Below are 26,027 nucleotides of genomic sequence, written 5' to 3'. Positions count from 1 at the left end.
GCAACCTCTGTGCAAGTTAGTACAGTGGACCTATTAGTAACACAACCCCCTTTGACAAAGGCACAGTTGTTTGAAGATCCCGAACGCTACTTCAGTATATATTATTTTCCTCAACCCCAGATTAATTATCCAAAAAAAAACCACAGGGTAAAGGATAAGGGGGTGTTGTCTACTTTAAAAAAAGCACACATTTATTTTTAACAAAATAAAAGGTACAGTATTTTCACATTGACTGGGAGTATTAAAAAAAAAGACTAGTCAAACTAATAAAGTAATGCTAATGGGCTTTGTGATGCTATGGTAGTTCGTTGTTTTAGCTCTAAACAGATAGGATCTCTCCCGTAGGATCAGATAAAAGAGGTCCATCTCTAACTCTGCAGAGCATGGCAGATTCAACAAAGGCTTGCTCTTTAAGGAGTGAGGTCCGCTTGTGCACACTTGGGATTTCTTTACAAAAGTAAAATGTGCAAGAATTCAGACAGCAATGATGAGGTTGAGTTTGGGCATATCCATCTTAACTAAGGCAGGTTGGGAAAATGGTTCAAAGCAGTCACAGGGAAGCAATTTGCAGCTAGTTATGTCAGTCTGGGTGAAGATGGTGACACACAATCCTCAACAATTAAACGGGCCTATGGGATGGCAATACTGCTCTTAAACTGCGGGTGTTAGTTTCCTTATCACACAGGCTAATTTATCCACCCAGAGCTGTTTACAGTTTCCAACACCTTTTTAATTAGATGGCTCTATTCTTTGAAGTCATGTAATGAATGATTTGATGCCAGGCTGAGCAGACCTCTTCAAACAAACAGTACACCACATTGCCACAGAGTTTTCATATCACACTGTCAATGGGAGTTGCCACACCATCAAAGTATTCTCTAAACAGTCCCCCCCTGTCCTTGTACCTGAAGACCCTCCTTCCCTTAGTCGCCGGAAACCCTTGCCGCCAGAGACGACTGCAGCAGAAGTCACCCTGTCCCTGCGTCCTCCGTCCCTCTCGGAGGTGCGCCCCCTCACCCACATTTCTGGGTCGTCACTGAGCTCGTAAATCGATCCATCTTCCACGCTGTGCTCTAGAGACTCTAGGGAGGAATCCGATGCTTCATCGCCCAATGCTGTTAAGGGCCGTCCAGGCAAACCTGATGTGGAGCGGAGCCTGTACTGCAGCAAAACACCTCGTCCCTTTCCCCTTGCATCTCCCTGGAAGGAATGGGATTGCTGCAGAGATTCCTGAGAGGAAGTATCACTGCGGTCCTCACCCCCGCACGCTGAGTCACGACCATCCCCAACGGAGTCCCTCTTGAGCAGCTCAGGGGACAAAGTACTCGAGGTGGCCACCAGAAAGTCCACAGATCCACAGTGGGCATTCAGCGATGTCATCCCCTTACCTGAAGAAGAAACACAGCCATAGTATTCCAGCATCAAGCAGACAACTTAATTGCATTAGGCTTGAGGTTGATATTAGGGATGGCACGAATCTGATACTCAGTATGGTACTGGTATGATACTGGCCAAATGGCAGCCACACTTTTAGCGACATACCATAAAAAGTAACACCATGCATCACATGGTAACAGCTGTAACCACTCAGTGTAGGACATGAGTGACAGCTACCTGTGGTCAAACAGAAGCAGCAGTATTGTATGACTCAGTCATGTTGTTGACTATGTATATCTCTTCCTTTTGGGAGTAATGTATTGTTTCACAGATTGAGCACAATGTTTTTAGATGGGTATCTTAAGCAGAGTGCATCCATACGAATAACTTATTAACAGCTTAGTAGCTTCTTAAGAGAGAAAGAAAAAAGAATATCACATTTGTATTGGTATTAGCAGATACTCGGTGTAATGGTTTCAGTATCAGTTTTGGAAATCAAAAAGACGTACCAAGCCATCCCTAGTCATTACGCAATTCTTTCAATGAGTTCCTTCAAAATGAAGAGAAATTGGATTTCCCTGAAAAGATTCACCTTCCCTAAATGAACACCAGTCATATTACGATCACATTATCATAGAAATTGCAGTGTTTTATCACACAAGTTAAATTAACAATTTGATCAATGTTGTCAACTTGGCATCTTTGTCACTAGTTTTAGCAACATCTCAAAGCTTCCTGCTGACTTTTTTTTAAAGGGATTAGCAGCAAACCTATCCACTTCTCACAGTATATCAAAAAATGTGTTGGCTGCAAATGCATTTGGCACAAATTGGTATGAATGGATGAAACAGAGCAGAGGGAGGACCTGTCAACATGCTCTCCCTCGCTTTCCTCTGGATTCATCTCCCAAATGTATAAATAAATGAACTTGCATACAGAAATACTATTCTTTGCAAAGACATTAAGTCATATATGTGTATATGCAATGTGTCAGTTTTACACTTTTGTGTAGTTGTTCAGATTACTCAGTTATTTTCCTCTGCCACACTGTTATTACCCATATTTATGTTCCTGTCTCCTTGTTCTCCATGGTAGCAATGCCTTCCATCCCACATAACAGACTCTGCTGCCGGTGTGCAATACAGATGAAAAGCACAGCAGGGACAAACAACTTTTCCTTGCACTGCCCAGGCATTACTGTTCTACTCTGTCTCAGATGGTGGCTGAGTCAATCTCCTTAGTTTACCTTTATCTGTCCCTACCTCCCCAACCCATTCTTAATGTGGCTTGCCCCCCCCCCCAGAATATAGCAGTGGTTAGCTTGAAATCTTCTCGTTACATTTGCCATGAAAAAAAAAGGGGAAACTGATTCTACCTAACAGTTTAATCAACTTCCTCCCTGAACTGTCTCCTTTCCTCTTAAAATTTGCAACAGTGACAACGTGTCTGTATGCATGCTCAATAACCCAGGTAAGAAAATCAGAGACAGTTGAATCAGTGGCAACTTCGCAAAAATATATTATGGCCAAAATTCATCCGCATAACACCTATTAAATTGCTATTTTGACTTTTCTCTTTCTCTCTCTAAGTGATGACTCAGATACACAAATCAATTTGTAACAGAGGAGCAGACTTTAAGAGTACCCCTTAGCTACTTTCCTTGGTAACAATTTTGGCAAAACTGAATTTGACTTCTACAACAGTGCTGACTCAAATCCAGCCTCACAGTGTAGTTAACAATTTGCTCAATGTACATTTTTAAATGGTTAAATATACTTAGTTACAAGAGTAAATGTTAAATAAGTATTATGAAACTCAAATAACTAAGTTGCTTCACCAGGTTGCTTGTAATAAAATGGAAACAAATTAACATATTTGCAAGCATACAAAATCCATCTATCCATCCATCCATCCATCCATCCATCCATCCATCCATCCATCCATCCATCCATTATCCAAACTGCTTATCCTGCTCTCAGGTGTCTCTCCGCCTGCCCCCCCCCCCCCCCAGCAGTCATTGGAGGGGCAGGCGGAGAGACACCCTGGACAGGCTGCCAGGCCATCACAGAAAATCTAAAATTTTAAACAATCAGAACTGCCCAACAGTTTCTAAATTCCTTGGTCATTTATATTTGATTTTTGAGAGTTGTAATGCTGAAAGACAGGTGTGAAATGTAGCCTACGTATTGGGCAATGTGGAGTAATTTTATATCACAGAAAAACATCTCTAGTTTCCTTTTGACCTCCCAAGAGGCCTTTGCAGTCACTGTCAGCCTCTTCCCTCTGATCCATACCTGTTATTTTGGGGATACCTTCCAGCTTGGGCACTGGGAGTGTAATAATGATGCCCTGGGCAGTCCCTACCCATAACAGTCCCTGGCAGATGAGAAGACTGGTGACTCGAATGCTCTTCTGACCTGCAGTAAAAGGAACATTGGGTTATAGTTGGAGAGTTTAGTTGAAAAATGAGACATCCATCATTTGAGAAAGTTGACAGCTACTCTTACAAAAGATGGATAGCAAACAAATTGACATTGACAATGAATTGGTATTTTTTTAGGGGATGTCTTGAGTCTTGATGTCAAAATTATAAGGATTGCACAGACCGGCTCTTCTATATTTGTCAAGATACTGAAGGTGTAATTTGTAATGTTTCTACTTTCCTGCAGCATAATATGATTAGTAAATATGAATCGCAGTTGGTGAATTGTAGTTATTGAAATGGCAAACAACTGACGGACCCAACTACCCAGACATCTGCAAAAAATACAGAAGTGAGTCAGGTTGGGTGTTTCTGTTGTAGTTTTTGAAAGCCCATGCCCCCCCCCCCCCGGTTCCTATAGTATACCAGGGACACACTTGCAGTCCCCCGCAAAATACGCATGGAAAGCAGCAAATTGATATCTACTGAAAGTGCTTGAGAATAGCAGATGCTAGCACACATGATGGGATATGCTAACTTTCTGTTTTACTTGTCTTGCAATTGCTTGAAGAAGGGTGAAGAGGAGTGTTTCAAAGTATATCATGATTAATTATTATTCGCATCTTACAGGTAGAAATTACACATTGCACCTTGAAACAAATGACCATCAGATGAGATTTATCCAAATCTTAATTTCATACATATTTCACAATATATAGTGTTTTGAAAGTCAACTCATTATGTATTAGGAAGTAATTAACAGCCACATGCTTACACGTTTATCATTCGATATCAGTGGAAAAACACAAAAACTTCAGCACAGCCACCCCAGAGGTTTGGGTTAAACAAGATTAGAAGGAATTGGATTTGCCTGTTTTCAATTGAGCCACTTGAAATGAAAGCTATCATAGATAAATGAGGCCAAAAATAGACTTCTTATCATTAAAAGAGCAAAGCTATAGAGCAAGGAGTCTTAACCCACAATTCAACCTATGTGGCATGCCAGAGAGTCACATAAAATATAACAGGTGCAGCATTCATTCATTTATACATCCCCATAGTTAGCTATTCAAACCCAGTGAGATTGAGCAGGTTGGTATCAGTACATATTGAGGTTCTCTGTATTCTTTCTTGATGTGGCAGAATAAGTAATTAAGCTTGATTCATGTCCATGTAGATAACTCTAAGGCTGATATGATGCAATTAGTTGATTGTGCCACAACGTGCTCTTTTTTTCCACCCTCTGTCATCTTCTATACATCATTTAAGATTTAAACTGTAAATTGTGAAGTTGTTCAGTTCAGTTTCTCTAGTGCTGCATGTCTGAGGGAGGGAAAAGTAACTGCGTATTCTCATTACAGATGCAGATCCTTTGTTTCTAGTTAAGAGAGGCAAAAAATAATGTTTATTACAGGTTTATTTTTGCATTTCTCTTTGTGGTCCCACAGCCCTTGGCTCCAAACGTGGCCTAGTTATCTATTGCATCATTTACAATAATACCCATGCAGGCTTGGATTGGATGCCATGAGAGGCGGGGCTTTTCCCGGTGGGCTGCTGCCATTGGTGGGCCGCTGGCTGGCATTAGTTGGCTGCAAAACTACATTGGACCTAATTAAATTAAAATTTAAACTTTTCTTATTAAAAAAAATATTTTAAAGTTTTAATCCTGCAACATATATTACTTTTAACGATAACATTTTTCTTTTTTTGGGGGGGGATTAATTTCTGCATGATCATTTGGACCTCTTCCATCATCATTAGGTTCAGTTAGTGAACATGTACATACATTTTGGGATTGGGAAGCTATTTAAGAACAAACATAGGTAAGTTATATTAGCTATAGCCAAAAAATAAAAATAAAAAAATGGACTGCAAAAAATGGAAAGGAGGGACTGAAAAAGTAAGACTAAAATTAAAAAAAAAAAACAAACCAACATGGAAATTGATGCAGTACATTGTGCTAAATTGACAGACATATTTGCTTCACCAGCTAACATGCTAATGACAATGGATAACATTACAAGTGACAACAGAGATGAGACAGAGAAGACTCTCTTCCCCAGAAACAACGAAAAAAAGAAAAAAAAATAGGACAATGCCCAGTGAGTCAACTGATGAGCCATTCTCTGATGCAGATACGTCTTACAAGATCCAGGCAAACAGTGTAATCTTAGACACAGTCGCAGATGGTCTAAATCATCCTTTTTTTTTTGGTGAATGGAACGTTGCTTAAAGATTTTGCCGGTCTCAAACCCTGACGTTTTCCTGAGATTTGTAGGAGAGGTTTGGAGCCATCTGCTCTAGCATAACTTAGCAAAAAAAAAAAAAAAAAAGACTGCCTTGTGATTGCAGGGCTACCACTGACAATTTACAGTCAGAGTTGGCCTATCATTGGGAAAAATTACAGACCACGGCTCTTGGAGAACATCACATAACCAAAAGACCCACTGCAAACAAAGAAAATTAAGAACGTGTTACACAAACATGAGTTGTCATATAGAAACTGCACTTTATTTTGCTACTGAGCACTTCAAAGGTATAATCTGTTCACGGATGACTATTATATCACTGGACTTGTTTACAAACATATCCTGACAGGAGCATCTGGGTAGCGTAGTGGTCTATTCCATTGCCTACCAACAAAGGGATCTCTGGTTCGAATTCCTGTGTTACCTCCGGCTTGGTCGGGCGTCCCTACAGACACAATTGACCAAGTCTGCAGGTGGGAAGCTGGATGTGGGTATGTATCCTGGTCGCTGCAGTAGCGATTCCTCTGGTCGGTCAGGGCGCCTGTTTTGGGGGGGAGTGGGAACTGGGGGGAATAGCATGATCCTCCCATGTGCTACGTCACCCTGGCGAAACTCCTCACTCTCAGGTGAAAAGAAGCGGCTGGCGACGCCACATCGGAGGAGACGTGGTTGTCTGCAGCCCTCCCCGGATTGGCAGAGGGGGTGGAGCAGCAACCGAGACGGCTCGGAAGAGTGAGGTAATTGGCCGAGTACAATTGGGGAGAAAAGGGGGAGTATCCCCCCTTTTCTCCACAATTGTACTCTTCCGGTTGCTGCTCCACCCCCCTGTCCCAATTCTTTCCGTCAGTGACCCCAGTCACAGAGCCTGTGGTGATCAGTTTTGCTTTCAAAGCCACTTCTACCCATCCAATCCCCTGACGTATCTTCAGCCTATGCCTTTCAAGTAAGCTCCACAGTAATGTAATGTACCAATGAGGATGATGTGCTTTTTGTATTTTTCAGGTTCATTCCATATTAGAGGGTAGGCTTTCATGCAAACACCTAGGTCAAATGTACTGATGATGTACTTTTGTCCATTCAGAAGATGCAGCTTGGCTGCATCTTCTGAATGCACTTCTGAATGCCCACAGTTACCATGGCAGTGAAAATTATATCTGTTTTTTTTTCATATTTGAGGTACTGTAGTCCTATAGTGAAGACTTTCAGCCACAGCAAGTGTAATTTTTGAGATAGAAAGGTCATATTGGGCTCAAAGTGAAGCATATGAACTAGGGAAGTTTTCTATAAAGAGAATAATCATTTTGATGAGAATTTGTCAGGCGGACAGTACTTTTTTTGGGTCTTTTTGGGGATGGTGTGGGTGATATCATAGAATAGAATTGCAGCAAGCCCCAGAATCTTATTTTTCTGTTTCCAACTATGTATCAGGATGCTCTCTGTCGAATGTCATACTTGTATGACTATTGATACCATTGTAGTACCTTAATATTTGCATTTACATAATTTCGCCAGGAACATGTCCCAAAAATTGGGTTTTTGGCCCAACGGGGCCCGAGTTGGGGCTGCTTGTTATCAACTTGGCCCAAGGTATAGGCTAACAAGAAATAATAGTGAAAAAAAGGTAGAAAACATCCTGAGGGCTGGTCCTGGCTCCCGGCCTACCTGGCAAAACGACTCACTGTCAGGTGAAAAGAAACGGCTGGCGATGGCACATATATCGGAGGAGACATGTGATTGTCTGCAGCCCTCCCCGGTGGAGCAGCTCGGAAGAGAGCTAATTGGCCAAGTACAATTGGGGAGAAAAAGGAGGGATATATACTACATATATATATATCCAGTGAGTCAAGTAAATTCTTTATGAGACAGTAGAAGCCTGTTTCATGCCATAAACACAGGGCCAGACCCACAGCCAGAACCCTGGAGTGAGGGAAATACAAGGGGAGCACTCAGCCATAGAGAAGGATGGTGACTTCTCTGAACAGAGCAAATGCAACCATGCCCCATCTGTAGAGAACAACAAGAGTCGGATAGACCTCCTCAACAAGAGTCAGATCGTTCAGATCCTCTCCTGGTTCCAACAGTGACAGGAAGGATACCAGCCCTGCTCCTGCCAAGAGATCTAGTATGGAGAAGAAGAAGAGAGAAGAGAGAGTCCTCAAAACAAGAAGAGAAAGTCCTCAAAACAAGAGTACAGACAGAAGCTCCAGTTCTTCATCCAGCAATAAACAGAGTGTAAAGGAGTTTGACAAGGCCTCAAACGCCTCCTCTTCAAAAAGCAGCTCAGTTTAACACCCCTTGTCTCCATTCTTCAGTAAACTGGAAAGGCCCAGAGCTTGTCTGTAACCACCCAATCCATTGCAATTTCCTTATCCTCCTCCACCTTATTCACCAATAAGTCCCCTTGGCTAATGGGTCGGACCTTTTAGTCGACTGGTTAATGTTGTCGCCTGTGGTACGGGAGAGCTGGGTTCACGTCCTGGCTGCGGCGGTACCCGAACTGCCTCCCGAATTCGCTATACCGGTGTCAGAAGTGGGATGGTGAGACCGTGAGGCCATCGGAAGCCCCTATTGGTTGCTGTCCAACCGAAATTAGGGTCGTGACGCTGGGTAATGTAAACTGTATGATTCTTTGTTTAACCACATTAGCAGCTGATGAGTGCACGACGCATGAAACAGGCCTGTACTGCAATGTATTAAAACTTTTTTCCTGTATCCGTGTTGATATATATATATATATATATATATATATATATATATATATATATATATATATATATATATATATATATATATTCTGACAGACACTGCCCATCATGCTGGTGGCATGCGAGAGAACATTTTCTACTTTGAAATTTTTGAAAAAAAGTCTGCATGGCACACTAACCCAAGATCATTTCGAGATCTTCATTTCGATGTCAATGAAAAAGGATATTCTGTCGACTGTCAACATGGATTGAACCATCAACGATCTGGCAACAAGGAATGATCTGCTATGAAGGCATCTAATAGCATGAAGGTAGGACCTATTTTTAGGGATAGTGAGATGTGTCGAGGGTGTCTGGCTGGGAGAGCTGGCATTGGATCGGCTGGGGGAGCCTGGTCTGCTGCGTTCGGTGGGCCCAGGGACCACGGCCCTGCCCGGAGCTGCACTCGAAGAGGAAAAACTGAGGGCAGTCTGACAGGACACGGAAGCGGGGCAGGCTAAGCTAACTGCTAGCCCATGCAGACCAGCAGTTCCAATAGTCATCCTGGCTGGCTTTCACTCTTGGACAGTGAATTTTGTAGTTTTGTAGCTTTTGTAGGTGTTTTTTTTTGTTTGTTTTTTTGTCGTTCGCATATATATGTGTTCGTTCTTGTATGTGTTGGATATGTGTTTTTGTCTTTGTGATGCACTGCTCTGGGCTGGGGAAAACAATACTTCGTTTCATTTCATGTATGCAAGTACATGAAATGAAAAGACAAATGGTCCTGATTCCCGATTTTTTTTTCTTCTTCTTCTGTGTCTTATAATAAGCTGCCATTCATGCACAATCATTTTATCTGATGGTGGTTTATTATTGCTTTTATTCTGTGATGACTTGTGTGATAACATGCAATATGTTGTTATAATTTGGCTATCCTGTCAGAAAGAATTTGGTTACTCTAAAGATATGTCAATACATGATGCCGGAAACTTGGGCATGGTGCCACATGGTAATGGTATGGTAATACCTTTCAATGCACCATGAGCTGCTGGAACTCATAATTACACTGTAAAATTAAGTGTCCCAATCCAACCCTGTATCCATGGCAACCATAATTGAATTACACTGACAGTCACATGACTGTGACTGAGAGAATGCTCATTTACATGCGGCACTGTATTTACAGGGTTGTTCTATGTCATGCACAGATTATGATGTGTGATCCACGAGTGGTTTACAGAGTGTCTTTAATTAATTAATTTAACTGTGCATGGATGATACTTCCCAAGTTGGGCGGCTAATGCTGAGCATAGACTGCAGAAAACATTAGGTGTAGGCAGAGCTCATTTGTGCAATATTTATACAAAGACAAGGCATGCATTGGGGTGGAGACCTTGAAGGGTCCCAATGGTGAGTTAGAGGCCTCTACAAAGAACTCTGTCTTAAGAAAATGTCCGCTGTTTCCTTGCATAGGTATTGTGCCTGGTTCTGCTTTGCTTAGAAAGCCTAAGTGGCACTGTAACACTCATTGAGCATTCACTTCTGAGTTACCATTAAATCTCAAGTTAAATCAGAGGATGCCGGCACTAGGATTCATCTTTAGGAACAGTGATAAGAGGGGATAATAACAAAAACACTTGAGATTAAAGAGGTATATCTCAACCTCGAGTGTTCTTCCACGTCCTGCTTTTTCACAGCAATGCACACACTCGGCATTCTGCAGTCAGTTTGTTGAGAGAGCCAGTATTTGCCTTAATAAAGAATATGTCTACAAATACCAATGTTTTCCTGTCATATATCACTTAGGATTTTATTTTGGAATATTGTTTTTTCCACCCTAAGGATGGAACTATTAAAGTCATTAGTAGAGCGGAAAGATCAGGAGTTTCCTTTGCCTCAGTAAGTCCTCTGTTGTTTACTGCAACTGGAATTCCCTGTCGAGTTTGAATCACATTAAAGGGAGAGGATTAGGGAGTATATCATTAATGCAGGGGAATAGAGACCCGTTGATATGGAGTAACTATCAGTATTTCATGTGCAGTGTCTTATGGTTGTAGAATGTCCAGGGAGCTTCTTTCCTCTTGTGAGCTCGACAAATTAGGACTTGAGTGAAATATGTTTTCCACTGTCCTTTTGTGGAGGCTAAAGACATAAGCCAGGGTAACCCTTCTCTTTCCCCCCCTGTAACTTCCCCTAGGGACAGACCTCGAGGCTGCCACCCTCTCTCTCATTTGCTCCATAGTTCAAGGTAAAGTTCTGGTGAATGGAGAAAATAACCACTGGGTCAGATGTTTCCATCAGATACCATGGCTTTGGGAACCCACTCACCTAAAAGTTTCTTATCCAGACCAAAAAAAAAAAAAAAAGAAAAAGAAAATTTGATCGGAAAGGGAAGTATTTGGTCACTGACATTATTTCTTTATTCTTTGCTATCCTGTCCCACTCAGAGGACAGAACCCACTTATTCTGTTGAGATGCTTTGAATATTGCTCTAAATACATCAATCCCTTTTTGGTATGATTCTCTTGGAAGGAGACAATTGTCTGAATTCAGAAACAATTACACAGCTAGCTCAAGTGCAAAGCAATTTCCAGATCAACCAAAAGAGCTAATTTGGCCAAAAGCATCAGATTGAAAAACATTTGAACTAAAATGACTGTTATATATATTTACGCCTATCAGACAGACTTTGGTATGCTTCTTTTCTATCCACTGTTTGCCATAGTTCTGTGAACAGACGGGAGGAAAACATCCAGGTCTGCTAATAAATATTTCATTCATCTCAAAGGAAGGCAAGCAGGAAGTAAGGAGGTACCAGTAGCATTCCAAATAGACTACAGTATGAAGTTAAACGAGTGAGAGTGGATTTTAAGGAAGAGAGAACAAGATGAAAAACAACAGGGAAAGAAGAACAAAGAAATAAGATTGAGTGAAAAGAAAGAGGAGGAGCTAACAAGAGAAAAAACAGAGCTAAATGTAGGAAGAGGGGGCAAATCTGGCATGATACCAGTAGACCGGGGACATTGAACAAAAGACAAGTGTTTCCATGGAAACCCTGAGAATAAAAATCTTTGACTCAGGCATTTTACTGCTGCTCCATGACTTATTTCTTTTTTTTATAAATTCATTCCCCGCCCTGTGGCTCTATTATGGCTTTGCAAGGTCCTGAGTTGGTTACTTATTCAGGTCAGTCCCTGGAGTGCTGGACCCAAGGAGCAATTTAAACAAGACTAGAATATAATTTTAGGGATGTGGGCATTATTGTCACTTTCACTGGTGCACCCTCATTGATTTATAAAATCAAGGGCTCAAAAGTCTGATGATTACATCTGATGACAAAGTTTTCCAAATTCCAAACAAAATTAGATTTTGTTAGAAAATGGATTTGAAATCAGAACTTGAATTTATGTCATGTCTGGCAACAATAAAACTTTTCTATCTCTGCCAGCCGGTAGCCTGGATGGGATTATAGATTTGGTCGCATGTGCATGTATGTGTGTGTGTGTGTGTGTGTGTGTGTGTGTGTGTGTGTGTGTGTGTGTGTGTGTGTGTGTGTGTGTGTGTGTGTGTGTCTGTGTGTGTGTATGTGTTTGTCCATCTGAAGCTAATCTTGTAAACTACTGGATCTATCAGTCTTTTTTTTTTTAACAGTTATGACTGTATGATGAAAAACCTCTCATGGCTGCGGTGATTAAAAACCTTCAAAAACATGTTTTCGCTATCGCCGCTCCCTCTCGCCACTACTCCCTAGCTTGCTCAACCAACGCTTCTTCCTGTCGCTGCCCGATCTGAGTCAGCCATGCACATGCACAACTCACATCTATGGTTGATTAGGCAGCGACAGTGTCCAAACATGTATTCGGATATGAGTCGATCATATTTCGCAAGTCAGCAAATCATTCACTGCTGATCTCAGAACAGGAGAACTGGAGGAACCCTGGATGAACCAAAAATTAATAACCTCTGTCTTTATTTTCCCAGGGTTATGGAAAGACCAAAATGGTCGCATAGCAAACCTTTTCTTTTTGGAAAGTGCAAGCTCATATTAGACTTGGTCACATTCATGCGAGGGTCCACCTAGGAGGCTGCAGATCCACAGATTGACGGGCAAAACATTTTTATCAGGTAGAATTGTTTAGCTTATGCACAACACATTAAAAAAATTTTTTTCCACATTTCCCATTCAATCAACTTGGGCACTGTGCAAAAGTCTTATAATGGCAGGAAAAACACTGTTTTGTTTTGTTTTAGTTTTTTTTTTCTGTTTGTGCGTGTGTGTGCGTATGTGTCTGCTGCTAATCTCACATACTACTGGACCTGTCAACCTAATAACTTTTGTGCTCAGTTGTATGATCAAGGACCTCTTGTGGTTGCAGTGATTGAAAACCTTTGAAAAACCTGTTTTATAGTGCAGCTGAGTGCTAACTGCTCAGCTGGTTTGTCGCCAAGTCTGAGCACTGGAGAAGGGAGAGATACACCTGGTGGGGATCTGTACTCTACTGAGTGTACTGTCAGTGCAGCAAACCTCCAATCTGTGATGTATTTTTGACACCTAACTTTGGGGCTCTGCATCCAATGGAAATAGGGAGAAATAAAAAGATCATCTCCAATTGTTATTGGGCTATTTCACTTTAGAGTATAATTATGCATTTCTATATCAGGCTGAGAATTCTGGTGGGTTTTGAAGTTTCAATAAACATTTGCTTACATTACATAGCATAATAAAACAAGATGAGCTTTTCTTCCAGCTTTTCTCTTCACCACTGTCCTCCTATCTTGTGTGCAGTATGTACATAATGTTGCGTGGTAGGCAATACAAATTTTTGTCAAATCACCTTTTTTTATATTTGTAAAAAAAAACACTACCAGGAGTTAAAAATGTTGCAAAAAATGTTATCTAGGCATGTAAAAAAATTAAAAATTTAGCAGGCAAGATTATAAAATCACTTAGGTCCCATTTAAGAGGAAAGGCAAAACTGTCAGGGGATATGACACCACATCAGCACCATGGCTGTTAGAGTATACAGTATATGTATTAGTGATTGGGATTCAATAGTTCTGTTGACTTTGCCATTGATATTCTTAAGGACTCAAATTAGCATTATTCCTTTAAAGTTCTACAATAAGGTGATGAAAACGCATCACATTGGTGGTAAAATGCACTGTGGGATTAAAACTTGTCCTCTACTCTCAAAAAATGAAATGTTTGATTTACTTAAAAATGTTATGACAAGTGGCTCCACACAACCGTGTTAAGTAATTTCTTAGCACAACGAGTTACCAATATGTGCAAAGAAACTTGTATTTACTTAACACGGTTGCATGGAACCACTTATCTTAACATTTTTATTTCATTTTTTGAGTGTAGGTCATGAGCTCAAAACCATCTTGTTGTGTGTGGTGTGGGCATACCAGGATTCAGCAGCATTGAACGGGTCGAGATGTTAATTTCCTGAAGATGCTCCAGCGTTTCAGTGTGAAAAAGACGAATGGAGGACCCCTCAGAAAACGCCATCCATACCCCTCCACCTGCACGTACCATATGTGCAACGCTCACCATGGGATCCGGGTGCACTTCATGCCTCTGGAATGGGGAAAGGGGGTTGAAAGGAGAGTGATACTGGTTGGGTTTACAGAACAGGGATGCATGATTAAAGAGTAAAATCACAACATCTAAAAATGTTTTTAATACCATGTAAGTAACAGAATGCAACTTGAAATAGACACATAACTAATACTAAAATTCTAAAAGTTATAACTGAAAAATCATTACATTTATCTGATTAAAAACAGACAAAAAAAACCAACAACTTGGAAATGTTATACAATCTGCTTTCTTTTTTTTTTTTGTGAATTGTATCCCCCTTTTTCTCCCCAAATGGATCTGGCCATTTGCTCCACTCTTCCGAGCCGTCCTGGTTGCTGCTCCACCCCCTCTGCCGAGCCAGGGAGGGCTGCAGACTACCACATGCTTCCTCCAATACGTGTGGAGTCGCCAGCCGCTTCTTTTCACCTGAGAGTGAGGAGTTTCGCCAGGGGGACATAGCACATGGGAGGAGCACGTTATTCCTCCAAGTTCCCCCTACCCCCCGAACAGGTGCCCCGACCGACCAGAGGAGGCGCTACTGCAGCGACCAGGACACATACCCACATCCAGCTTCCCATCCGCAGACACGGCCAATTGTGTCTGTAGGGATGCCCAACCAAGCCAGAGGTAACACGAGGATTCGAACAGGTGATCCCCGTGTTGGTAGACAACAGAATAGACCACTAGACCACCCGGACACCCCAAGCTACTTTCTTTAAAGAGAAAAGGCAACGTGTTGCCAACATACTCTGTAGAATGGCTTTTCATAATTACAATGCCAGTCTTATTTGTCAACGGTTAATATCATGTTTAATTTGATGTTTTTACTTCTTTCAACTGCAAATGTGATCTAACTGATTGCTTGATGTAACATTAATTCAATCCTCTGCTGTGAATCAAGTGATACTGCAGCCATTGTGTACTGCTATGATACTGTATTATTTAACATGCATGCAGTCATTTTGCCTCAATTTATGTACTTCATAAAAAGGGATATTATGAGGTCTTCAGACAAGTGGAACAAAGAGCAGAGGCAAACCCCACAGAGCTGAAGCCGCAGTGTGGAAATTAATGAATACATAAATGAATAAAATAATGAATGATTGACTAGGCTAGGAGTCATAACTCTGCATTCTAGTTTAGCATAAGGTACATTGAAGAAAAAACGATGTTTTTTTTTTATTTCGTGTGGCTAGTGGTGTGGCAGTTATTAACAATTCATGCTGCAGATATGTCATTTAAAATGTTAAGACTCTATTGAAAGTTCATTTAAGTACTGTTCCCAGCAAAATAATGTTAGATAACGGAATGGTCATGTCCTAACATGATGAAGTCAGTAGGAGCCCCTTGGATCTTGCACACAGTTGTTGCTCTTTACTTGCTTTTATGTAAATAAAGTGTAACTGTGCCTCTGAAGACTGTAATTAATAGCACCACTGACAAATAGGACACTTTTTTCATCGTTCCCCTGGCTTCCATTTTTTTACAAACACAATGGAAAAGATGGTGTTTCAGGCACATAGTTTTAATGAGTAGCTGGAAAAAGTTCAATGAGCCTTATCGGAGCTGCCCATGCAGCCCCTGAGGTCCAAGAAATTACAAGGGTTGGTTAAGGCATCGTCTTGGAGCTCCTATCACTGTCATTACATGAGTTTGTTGGGGTGGGGGGCAATTAGTTCGTGAGAGAGAGAGTGAAGGGAGATGGGAATGCTTCCCCCCGCCCCCACCATGCACCAGCGGATGGGGATTACCACCTGTTTCTGTGCCCTTGCCAGTGGGTCTTCCTTTGTTTGAAATTGGGGAAAGGAAGTAAGCCTTTGATGTGTTTTCTTTTTTAATTGACTCCTTAGAAGTGGGCGCCTTCTCCGCCTGAGAAAGGATATGCATTGCATTGCTTTATTTTTTTAAGTGCAGCCATCAAAAAATTAGATATCCATAATAAAAAAAAGAAAAACTTCACCTCCAATAACCCAGTGCAATTCAAAAGAGTAGATAAGTTAAGAGACTAAAACCCAGTTCTGCATCATGTGCTGCAAAATTAGCTAAGGAGACACAAACAAGCGTAGTCCTTATTAAACAAACCTCCAGCTAATTGTGGGCTGACATACAGTTGGACTATTGGATGCCATCTTGCCGACCATATGTTTTAAGCCACCTGGAAGGCATTTTGGGATGCTGAGAGTACATAATGGCTTCATAGGATTGGTTCCTATTTAAATAAAAAAATGAATTCAGGACTAAAAAAGTCCAAGGGAGCATTTTGAATAACTGAGTTATAACAATGAAAAAAAAATTCATATAAATGTCAATTTAAAGCTGTAAAGAAAATATATAATTTATTTACGGGCGTGGAAATTTAACATGTGGAACGTCGGTCGCACGGTGTCAACTGCAGTATGAGTGAAGGCAACAACCGTTTCCCCTCACCGACAACCTAGCATTAGTGGGACTGAATCCAGTGTTGCTCACAGAGATGAGTTGGCCATTGAAGCGTGACAGCGGTAATATGGCCTCTACCTTCTGCGCTGCCGTGTCACACTAACAGAGGTATCCTTCCTGCAGTCCTCCGCCAGCACAGGGATAACAGCACAGGCTGAAGCGGTGAGCACTAAAGCCGGTCTGAACAGCTCATTAGCCCTTCATTACGCCAGGTGACAAGGTGTCGCTTTCCTTTGGAGGACGGTAAATCCATAGCCGCACTCCTTACTCGCAGCCCCAGCAAAGGAGACGAGTGGATGCACGAGTGATAAGAGGAAGCACGTAGAGAGGGGGAAGTAATGGCAGGAGAAGCGAGCCCTGCCAGGTGTTGCTGATCAATGCCTGTGTACCCACCTACGTCCTGCTCAGTTAGGGGTTTGAGAAGAACTCAAGGCTTTTCCAGGGTATTGACAAGGTATTGATGCAGCGATTGGCACACACAAACTGCCAATACATGCATACTCCCGAATATGCATTCGAACACGTGCACACACAAATGCAATAACTCTCAAAGTGCCCCTGTAAGTTTCATTTAGAGTTGTTGTTATTGGGGTAAATGGTAAATGGACTGCATTTATATAGCGCTTTTCTAGTCTACTGACCACTCAAAGTGCTTTACAATGTATATGCCTTACCTTCACCCATTCACACACACATTCATACACTGATGACGGTGCCCAACGCTGATTGGCAGATTAGTTCCTTATCTAGAACAGGCTGAGGGGGTATAATAATAATAATAATAATAATAATGGATTACTTTTACATAGCGCTTTATCTAGACACCCAAAGTGCTTGACATTGAAGGGGCTAACTCACCTCAACCACCACCAATGTGTAGCACCCACCTGGGTGACGCATGGCAGCCATTTTGCATCACCATGCTCACCACACATCAGCTTGAGGTGGAGAGGGAGAAATCATTGAGTGAACTATACAGGGGGATGACACCACATGTACACTATGATGTCCACATATCGTGGTATCGAAGCACTGACGAATTAGAAGCATGGTATAGCGTGATGCAAGAACCAATGGTGTCAACGAAGCTAGGCTAGACTGTACAGCAATGTCCTGGAACCGATTCAAAAGTACAAGAATAGCGGTAAGCAGTTGGACAATGATGGAAGAGAGGGAGTTAAATTTGTACACACAACTTTTTAACCTTTAATTCAAGTCACTTGTATTACTCAAGGCAGCACCAATATGGTTTCACAGTCTGGATATGCATCAAGAGCCCCGAACCCTCTTGAGTCCACATTAGCCAGGAAGACAAGGTTAGCAAAGAAGTAACCAGATCTGACCCTGTAAAGCTCACCACGGGAGGAACAGTGAACCAGAACTGTCTCCACTGCGTGGCCACTCAGCTGATTAAGCTCCTGTCTGGAGGAGGAGGTGGAGGACTGGGCCGGGGAGTGAAGTGAAGGAAAAAGGACAGACCTTCCTAACTTAAATTATTCCTGATAAAACACATGATGAGGCAGACTCTAACAGGGACATTTTGTCATGTATTATGATTCCTCTCTCCCAGGTCCATATTACTAGTGCTAAATGATAAAACGTTATGATGTATTTTAGACAGCAAATAAATTGAATTTTATCTTTGACTTGGATCTATGTGATGAAACTGATAGTCTTTTGTTTGCTGGCTCATCCGGTTTCACCATTCTTTTAACTTTGATTTGATTTCCAGTCAAGGTGTACTCAACACGAAGACACTAATGAATGCACTGCTCCTTCATTCTGGTGGGTACATACACATGCTCACACCTGGGAGTAAAACACAAACAGCGATGTCAAGCATGTCAGCACATGAATAACTTATTTCCCTTACCTCAAACAACTTGGTTTGTATCATTCACTACAGTCTGCTAAATTCAGTGAAGAGAGAAAAGTCTGTCTGACCTCTGCAAACCTCTACTACACTTGTGAGTCAAAATGCAAAGTGTGGATGTTATTTTGGTGGAGACAACAGTGCTTTTTCAGTGCAGTACAGCAAATTAAGCTTATTTGTAAAATCTCCGGCAAAAGGAATATGAATCTAGAAAGTTTTATATACATACATACATACACACACACACACACACACACACACACACACATATATACACACACACACACACACACACACACACATATATACACACACACACACACACACACACACACACACATATATATATATATATATATATATATATACACACACATATATACACACACACATATATACACACACACACACACACACATATATATATATATATATATATATATATATATATATATATATATATATATATATATATATATATATATATATATATATATGTAGTCCATGGAGAAGCCCCAGGTATTACAGATTAGACTGCTGGCTGGAGCTGTGAGGGTAAATCTTTTTTTTTTTGGATAAATGAAAACAAGGAAGATTTTCTTTAATAATGAACAAAACAACAAAGAAATTACAGATTTTACTTAAGAGCCCCAACCCATGATAGCGCTTGGACAAATGGGATGAATTCTCAGAAATTTAATTTGTTAAACAAATTCATATTTCTGAGCTACTTAAATTTTTTTTACAAATTGTTATAATTGCTTGGATGAAGCAAACAACTTTTGGTTTATAATATCAGCTTATTGTTTTCATTGCACAAACACATCACACTTTGTTCTTTGTCCCAGTCACAAGGTGAACTTTAAGGTGTGCACTGGGGGTCACTATGTGATACCATGAGTTGATAACTTAATTGAATAATGGGCACACCCCTCCACCTTCTGAAATGACTGCATTTCTCTGATGGTTTTCTAGCTCAAAGACACAAACCACTTTACATAAAAGGACTATGTTTTAATTGTACAATTAAGTACTGCCAGTGCATTCTTATTGCCGGTCCCAAGACTGGATGAATGGGGAGGGTTGCATCAGGAAGGGCATCTGGCGTAAAAGCTTTGCCAAATCAATATGCACACCATAAATCAGATCTCCATACTGGATTGGTCAAGGCCAGGCTACAACCGACCACCACCAGTACTGTTGGTCAGCAGGGTGCCAGTGGAAACTATGCTATGGATGTGGTGAGGGACATGCAAGTGGCTGATGTGACAGAGGAAGATGCAGAGGACAGGAAGAGATGGAAATGGATGATCCGTTGTGGTGACTCCTAATGGGAGCAGCCGAAAGTAGTAGCAGTAGTAGTAGTAGTAGTAGTAGTCATAGTAGTCATAGTAGTAGTAGACAGTGTATAACCGTATATATATGTAGAAACGGGATAGTTCAAAGTCTTACCTGAGTGGAGAGGGTAGAGCAGTCAATGACAGTGACAGAATTTCCACAGCTCGCCCACACAGTGTCTTCCAGCACCAACAGGGTCCGCACTGGTTCTGAACCCACATTAACAGACCGGTAGGTGTCTGGGTCCCACAGGTCACCTGGTAAAATATGGATGTAGGAATAAATGCATTGCTCACAAATTAGACAGCTGCTTCTATAGGGAAACTCTTTCCCCATTGTCCCATGAGACACAGCTGAGAGCTGAGTCCAGCAGTGGTCCTTCGCCACAAGATCTCTACAATGAAGCAGATAAGTAGAATTATATCATAACCAATATGCACGATTTTGATTTTTGATTTTGATATACTCTATTGATCCCTGGAGGGAAATTCTCTCTCTGCATTTAACCCATCCCAGCTATGTAGCTAGGAGTAGTGGGCAGCCGCCATGCAGCACCCGGGGACCAACTCCAGTTCCTCTTGCCATGCCTCCGTCAGGGGCACAGACAGGAGTATTAACCCTAACAAACATGTCTTTCTGATGGTGGGAGGAAACCGGAGCAGCCGGAGAAAACCCACCGCAGACACAGGGAGAACATGCAAACTCCACACAGAGGATGACCTGGGATGAACCCCCAAGGTTGGCCAACCCGGGGGTTCGAACCCAGGACCTTCTTGAGGCAACAGTGCTAACCACTGTGCCACCATGCTGCCCAATGCACAAACTATAAAAAAAAGAACCAGGATTTAACAAAATAGGCCTTTGCGCACTATGTCTGAATTTTTTGCATGTGTTCTTTTTCCATCCATCATCATGGTCCAACAATTTCAAAAAATCTTTAAGAGCTCATTGATGAATGCAAAAAACACAGCAAATCAAAACTGTCCCCAAAACTTTTATGGCAAATGAACTGCATTTAAATAGTACTGTTATCCAAAGGGCTTTACAAATAATGCCTCACATTCCACCCATAAACAAACACACACACACACACACACACACACACACACACACACACACACACACACACACACACACACACACACACACACACACACACACACATACACACACACACACGTATGCCAATGGTGGGGTCAGCCATGCAAATGAACAACCAGCTCATCAGGGCAGTAAGGGGTTAGGTGTCTTGTTCAGGGAACCTTGACATTTTTTAAGGATGAGCCAAGGATTAAACCAGCAACCTGCCAGTTACCGAATGACCCGCTTTGCCTCTTTAGCTACCGCTACCTGAGCTGCTGTTGTCCTGTCCATGTACGATGGACAGCGTTTTGAGAATTGGTGTGTAAACTTCATGGACCAAACATGAGGTCGTATTTATATTCAACATGCAAATTTTTTGGACAAATAATTTGGACTTGGTGTGCAAAGTCCTTTGTTGCTCTGCTCCATTGGAGCACTCTTTTTTTTATTTTGCAAGGCAAATTAATTCCATTCTTTTCACTTGTATCACAGTGGTTACCCATTGTTTGCTTGGAAAGTAGTCAGTTATTAAAAGTTTTACTAACTGTTAGAAAGACTTGCAGTGGAAACTGTTGTACCCCGACAGAGGAACAGCAATCCTGCCCATGACAGCCTACTAGAGGTAGCGAGTGGGAGGGGAGGTTACTTCATGTTTTACTCTGGTATAATGTTTCCCAACCCAGTCCTCACGGACCCCCTGTCCTTCACATTTTCATTGTAAACCTGCATATCCAGGCCCTGCTTGTGGCTACTCAACCAAATATATCACAGGCACTTGAATCAATGGCTGCAGATTGGAAGGACAGATGAACAAATAGATTGGTGGACACCTCCTCATTCATAGCCTTCTGTGTTTCCTCTCCCTCTCCTCTGTTTCACAAGGTCAACATGTTATCCGGCTTCTGACTTGGCACAGAAGAATGCCTATACTACAGACGGAGGGCATTACTTCAATGTCATCCCCTACTCTCCGCCTTGCACTGTGAATAAATACACACTTCGAGTTTTACATTAACCTTGTTGTGCATTTTTTTTTGCAGAAAACTGATATTGCTATAGCAAGTTTCAGAAAACTCTTACCCTCTCATATTTTCTCTCTCACACATGCACAAACAAGCTCAAGTCTTGAATCGGAGGTTAAATGAATAAAGACTGCGCGTATTCTTTGAAACTTTGCACAATGTGCTACACAATAGTGTACTCTTGCCACCCACATGCTAATAAGTCTGATGTACATTTTAATCCGCTTTCCAACTTTATCGCCAGTATTTTTTTTTCCATTAGTGCTAAAATAAAGCAGACCTTTTTCCTTTGAGTCTTAATCATGGGGCACATGTTGGTGGTACCGAGGAAGCGTATTATGAATTGAATTACATAAGCATTTCCTTTGGTGTGCGTTAATGAAGCAAAATTAGAGAGGGAAGTGCACCCAGCCATTTAATTAACATTTTGAGTTGCGTTCTGCCTTTCATAGCAGAATAGCTTTACAATGCCTTCTGACTTCTACAGGTTAATTGCTTGGCATGTTCTAAATGTCACTCTTCTATCATTATCAAGTTCAGACTTATAAATGTCCCTCTGGCACCTCAAGCCATCTAGTGTCACGACGAGCCCTTTCCTCTGGATCCAAGTGCAAACCCGGACAGACACACCAAACATAATTTTCTATAGTCATTTTTATTTTTTTGGGGGGGGGGGGATTTTTTCCCCTTTTTCTACCCAGTTGTATCGGGCCAATTACCCCACTCTTCCGAGCCATCCTGGTCGCTGTTCCATCCCCTCTGCTGATCTGAGGAGGGCTGCAGAATACCACACACCTCCTCTGATACATGTGGAGTCTCCAGCCACTTCTTTTCACATGACAGTGAGGAGTTTCGCCAGGGGGGTGTAGCACATGGGAGGATCACACTATTTCCCCCAGTTCCCCCTCCCCCTCGAACAGGTGCCCCGACCAAGAGACACATATCCACATCTGGCTTCCCACCTGCAGACACGGCTAATTGTGTCTGTAGGGCCACCTGACCAAGCTGGAGGTAACACGGGGATGCGAACCGGTGATCCCCATGTTGGTATGCAACGAAATAGGCCGCTATGCTATCCAGACGCCCAATTTCCCATAGTCTTGAAAAGTATTTTCAACCTGAGATTATATGATTTCTTAAACGCAAACCTAAAAGCTGGAATTAAACATTATTTACTAGGCAACAAAGTCTTGCATATTCATATGCCTTATGATTTACGTCTCAATTGAAACACTGTCATTTTCTGGCTCCTACAAACTTGCTTTTAGATAGCAGTGCATGAGTCAAGGGAACGAATCTTTATCAGCTGTGCAGAATGCATAAACATTGCCAGGACCCCCCTCCCCCCAAAAAAATTCCCTTAACCTTTTCTTTAATGATGTACCATGAGTAGTAACATTTAATCGGAATGCAGTAGCCAGGAGTAATTAATCAACCTTTCTGCTTGGGTAGAAGGAGGAGCACAGAAGGGAAGCTGGCACACGACATAATGTAGCCAGGTAAGAAGCACATGGTGATAGAGCTATTGCGCTCCCACTGGCTGCAAAGACTGCGAATGACTGCTGAGATGGTGTTACCCCCCCCCCCCCCCCCCCCGGCCTTGTGTGACGCCTGAGTAGACACAGTACAGCATCAGCAACACGGTGAAGTGTTATTTTTGTACTAATAGTGGACATGGGAAGCACATGGCATGGGACATAAAAAAAAAACTGCTTCAGAGGCAAGGTGGTCTAAAAACCTTTGTGCTTGGGTAGAAGGAGGAGCACAGAAGGGACGCTGGCACACGACATAATTTAGCCAGGTAAGAAGCACATGGTGATAGAGCTATTGCGCTCCCACTGGCTGCAAAGACTGCGAATGACTGCTGAGATGGTGTTACCCCCCCCCCCCCCCCCGGACTTGTGTGACGCCTGAGTAGACACAGTACAGAATCAGCAGCACGATGAAGTGTTATTTTTGTACTCATAGTGGACATGGGAAGCACATGGCATGGGAAATTTAAAAAAAAACTGCTTCAGAGGCAAGGTGGCCTAAAACGAATGTGATTTTTACATGTGCTTTCATTCTCGGTTCACTTAAATTCCTGTCACACATGACATCATTTGTGCAACAAGCCAACAATATATTAACAGACTCTATATTTATATTTAGAACACATTTAGTGAATTATTAGCTGACCAACACAAAGACATTTGAACCATAGGCATTTAGTATTGAACAACTTGATAAAAGGCAGTTTAAAGCATGGAAACAATAATTTGATTGCATTGCACTCTGTAAAACCTTTTGGCTACTGAACAATTCCAATTCATAACTGTCAATACAAAAACAGTCGACTGTAAAACCTTTTGGCTACTGAACAATTCCAATTCATAACTGTCAATACAAAAAGAGTCGAACCATTTCAGCATCACAGACGACAGATTACAATGACCGACTAGGTCTCATTTATCAGCAGTGCATAGAAATTAATCAAACATAAGCTATCAGATATATTTCAACAGCAACTTAAGAGTCTATTGGGTCTTCATCAAAAAAAAACTTAAAATAAAATACAAAAACACCATTATTTTCAGTTTCAAATAAGTGGTGGAGTATTTCAAAGTATGTCAAAGTTTTACACACTAACAAATGATGAAAAATAGGCAAGGCATTGTCATATACCATAAGATACCAAATAAATGCAAATTCACTGTATTAGCTAAGAATAACAAACACTCAAAAACTGGTAATGGTGGTATTGCTTCTTAAATCTGACCTTGCATGCATTGACATAAATGCAGCAATTGGATCCCCCCCCCCCCAATTATATCCAGCCAATTACCCAACTCTTCCAAGCCATCCCGGTCGCTGTTCCACTCCCTCTGCCGATCCAGGGAGGGCTACAGACTACCACATGTCTCCTCTGATACATGTGGCGTTGCCAGCCACTTCTTTTCACCTGACTGAGGAGTTTCACCAGAGGACGTAGCACGTGGGAGGATCACGCTGTTCCCCCCAGTCCCCCCCCAACAGGTATCCTGACCAACCAGAGGAGGCACTAGTGCAGTGACCAGGACACTTACCCACATCCAGCTTCCCACCCGCAGACACAGTCAATTGTGTCTGTAGGGATGCCCGACCAAGCCGGAGGTAACACCGGGATTCGAACCGGCAATCCCCATGTTGGTAGGCAACGGAATAGACTGCTACACTACCCAGGCGCCTCCAATAGCAGTATTTCACACAGAGAACAGCATAAGGGTTCAGTACAAAACAGACAACAGATTAGCATCACTCTACACTTTTTTTTCTTTTTTTCTTTTTACATTCTAGAAATATGAGCAACCTTGGAAGTGCCTCCTTACCTCCATTACTTCGGCTGTACACCATCATGGTCCCATTCCGCAGGCCAGCATACAGGAAGCTAGGGGAGTGCTTCAGGCACAGCACGGGGCAGTGGTTGGGGTTATGGAGGGTCAATAGGCATTGTGCTGCAGTGTCCACACTACCGTATACTACAATGCTGAAAGAGCAAGAGCAGCACATGCTGACATGATAAATGAGTGTCATTTGAAATGACAGAGCACCTCGTTTTTTTTATGCAGTTTGATTTAACAGTGCACTTTAGAGCAAGGCATTATGTAAAAGCAACCACTCTGTCTTTCTCATGTTTGGAATGCCACCTGAACCTTTCTGTCTTACTGTCTTCCACAAAATGACAAATGCACACCTTTTTTTTTTTTTTTCGGTATCTCTGTTTCAAAAGAAAATGTTACGCAGCATTGGAGCTGACAGCTTTGTGCAGGCTAAATTGCTGAAATGGTGTTTCACTGCACAGTGTCTTTTCTCTTTTCCTGGGCGGGCACTTGAGAGAAGTGAATGAGTCAGCATAAACAAACTGAAGACATCTCCACTGATTTGAGTTCCTATATAAGTGACAATAAATATAGAGAGAGAGAGAGAGAGAGAGA

The 26,027-nt window shown here is 41.8% G+C and overlaps 1 protein-coding gene across 1 annotated transcript in view; it reads right to left on the bottom strand.

The window, feature by feature from the left end:
- Window positions 1–241: 241 nt before the first annotated feature.
- Window positions 242–26,027, bottom strand: part of arhgef10la (Rho guanine nucleotide exchange factor (GEF) 10-like a) — a 179,067-nt gene continuing 153,281 nt past the window's right edge. The window contains exons 23-27 of the mRNA XM_056273390.1: window positions 25,422–25,579; window positions 20,084–20,226; window positions 14,145–14,316; window positions 3,672–3,794; window positions 242–1,388 (exon numbers count right to left, since the gene is read on the bottom strand). Coding sequence (XP_056129365.1) covers window positions 838–1,388; window positions 3,672–3,794; window positions 14,145–14,316; window positions 20,084–20,226; window positions 25,422–25,579 — 1,147 coding nt within the window. The 3' untranslated portion in view covers window positions 242–837. The remainder of the gene's footprint in view (window positions 1,389–3,671; window positions 3,795–14,144; window positions 14,317–20,083; window positions 20,227–25,421; window positions 25,580–26,027) is intronic.

The sequence above is a fragment of the Lampris incognitus genome, chromosome 2 (genome assembly GCF_029633865.1).
Source record: "Lampris incognitus isolate fLamInc1 chromosome 2, fLamInc1.hap2, whole genome shotgun sequence".
Lineage (NCBI taxonomy): Eukaryota > Metazoa > Chordata > Actinopteri > Lampriformes > Lampridae > Lampris > Lampris incognitus.
Note: the sequence above shows the minus strand (reverse complement) of the source record. Positions and strands in the feature narration are given on the sequence as shown.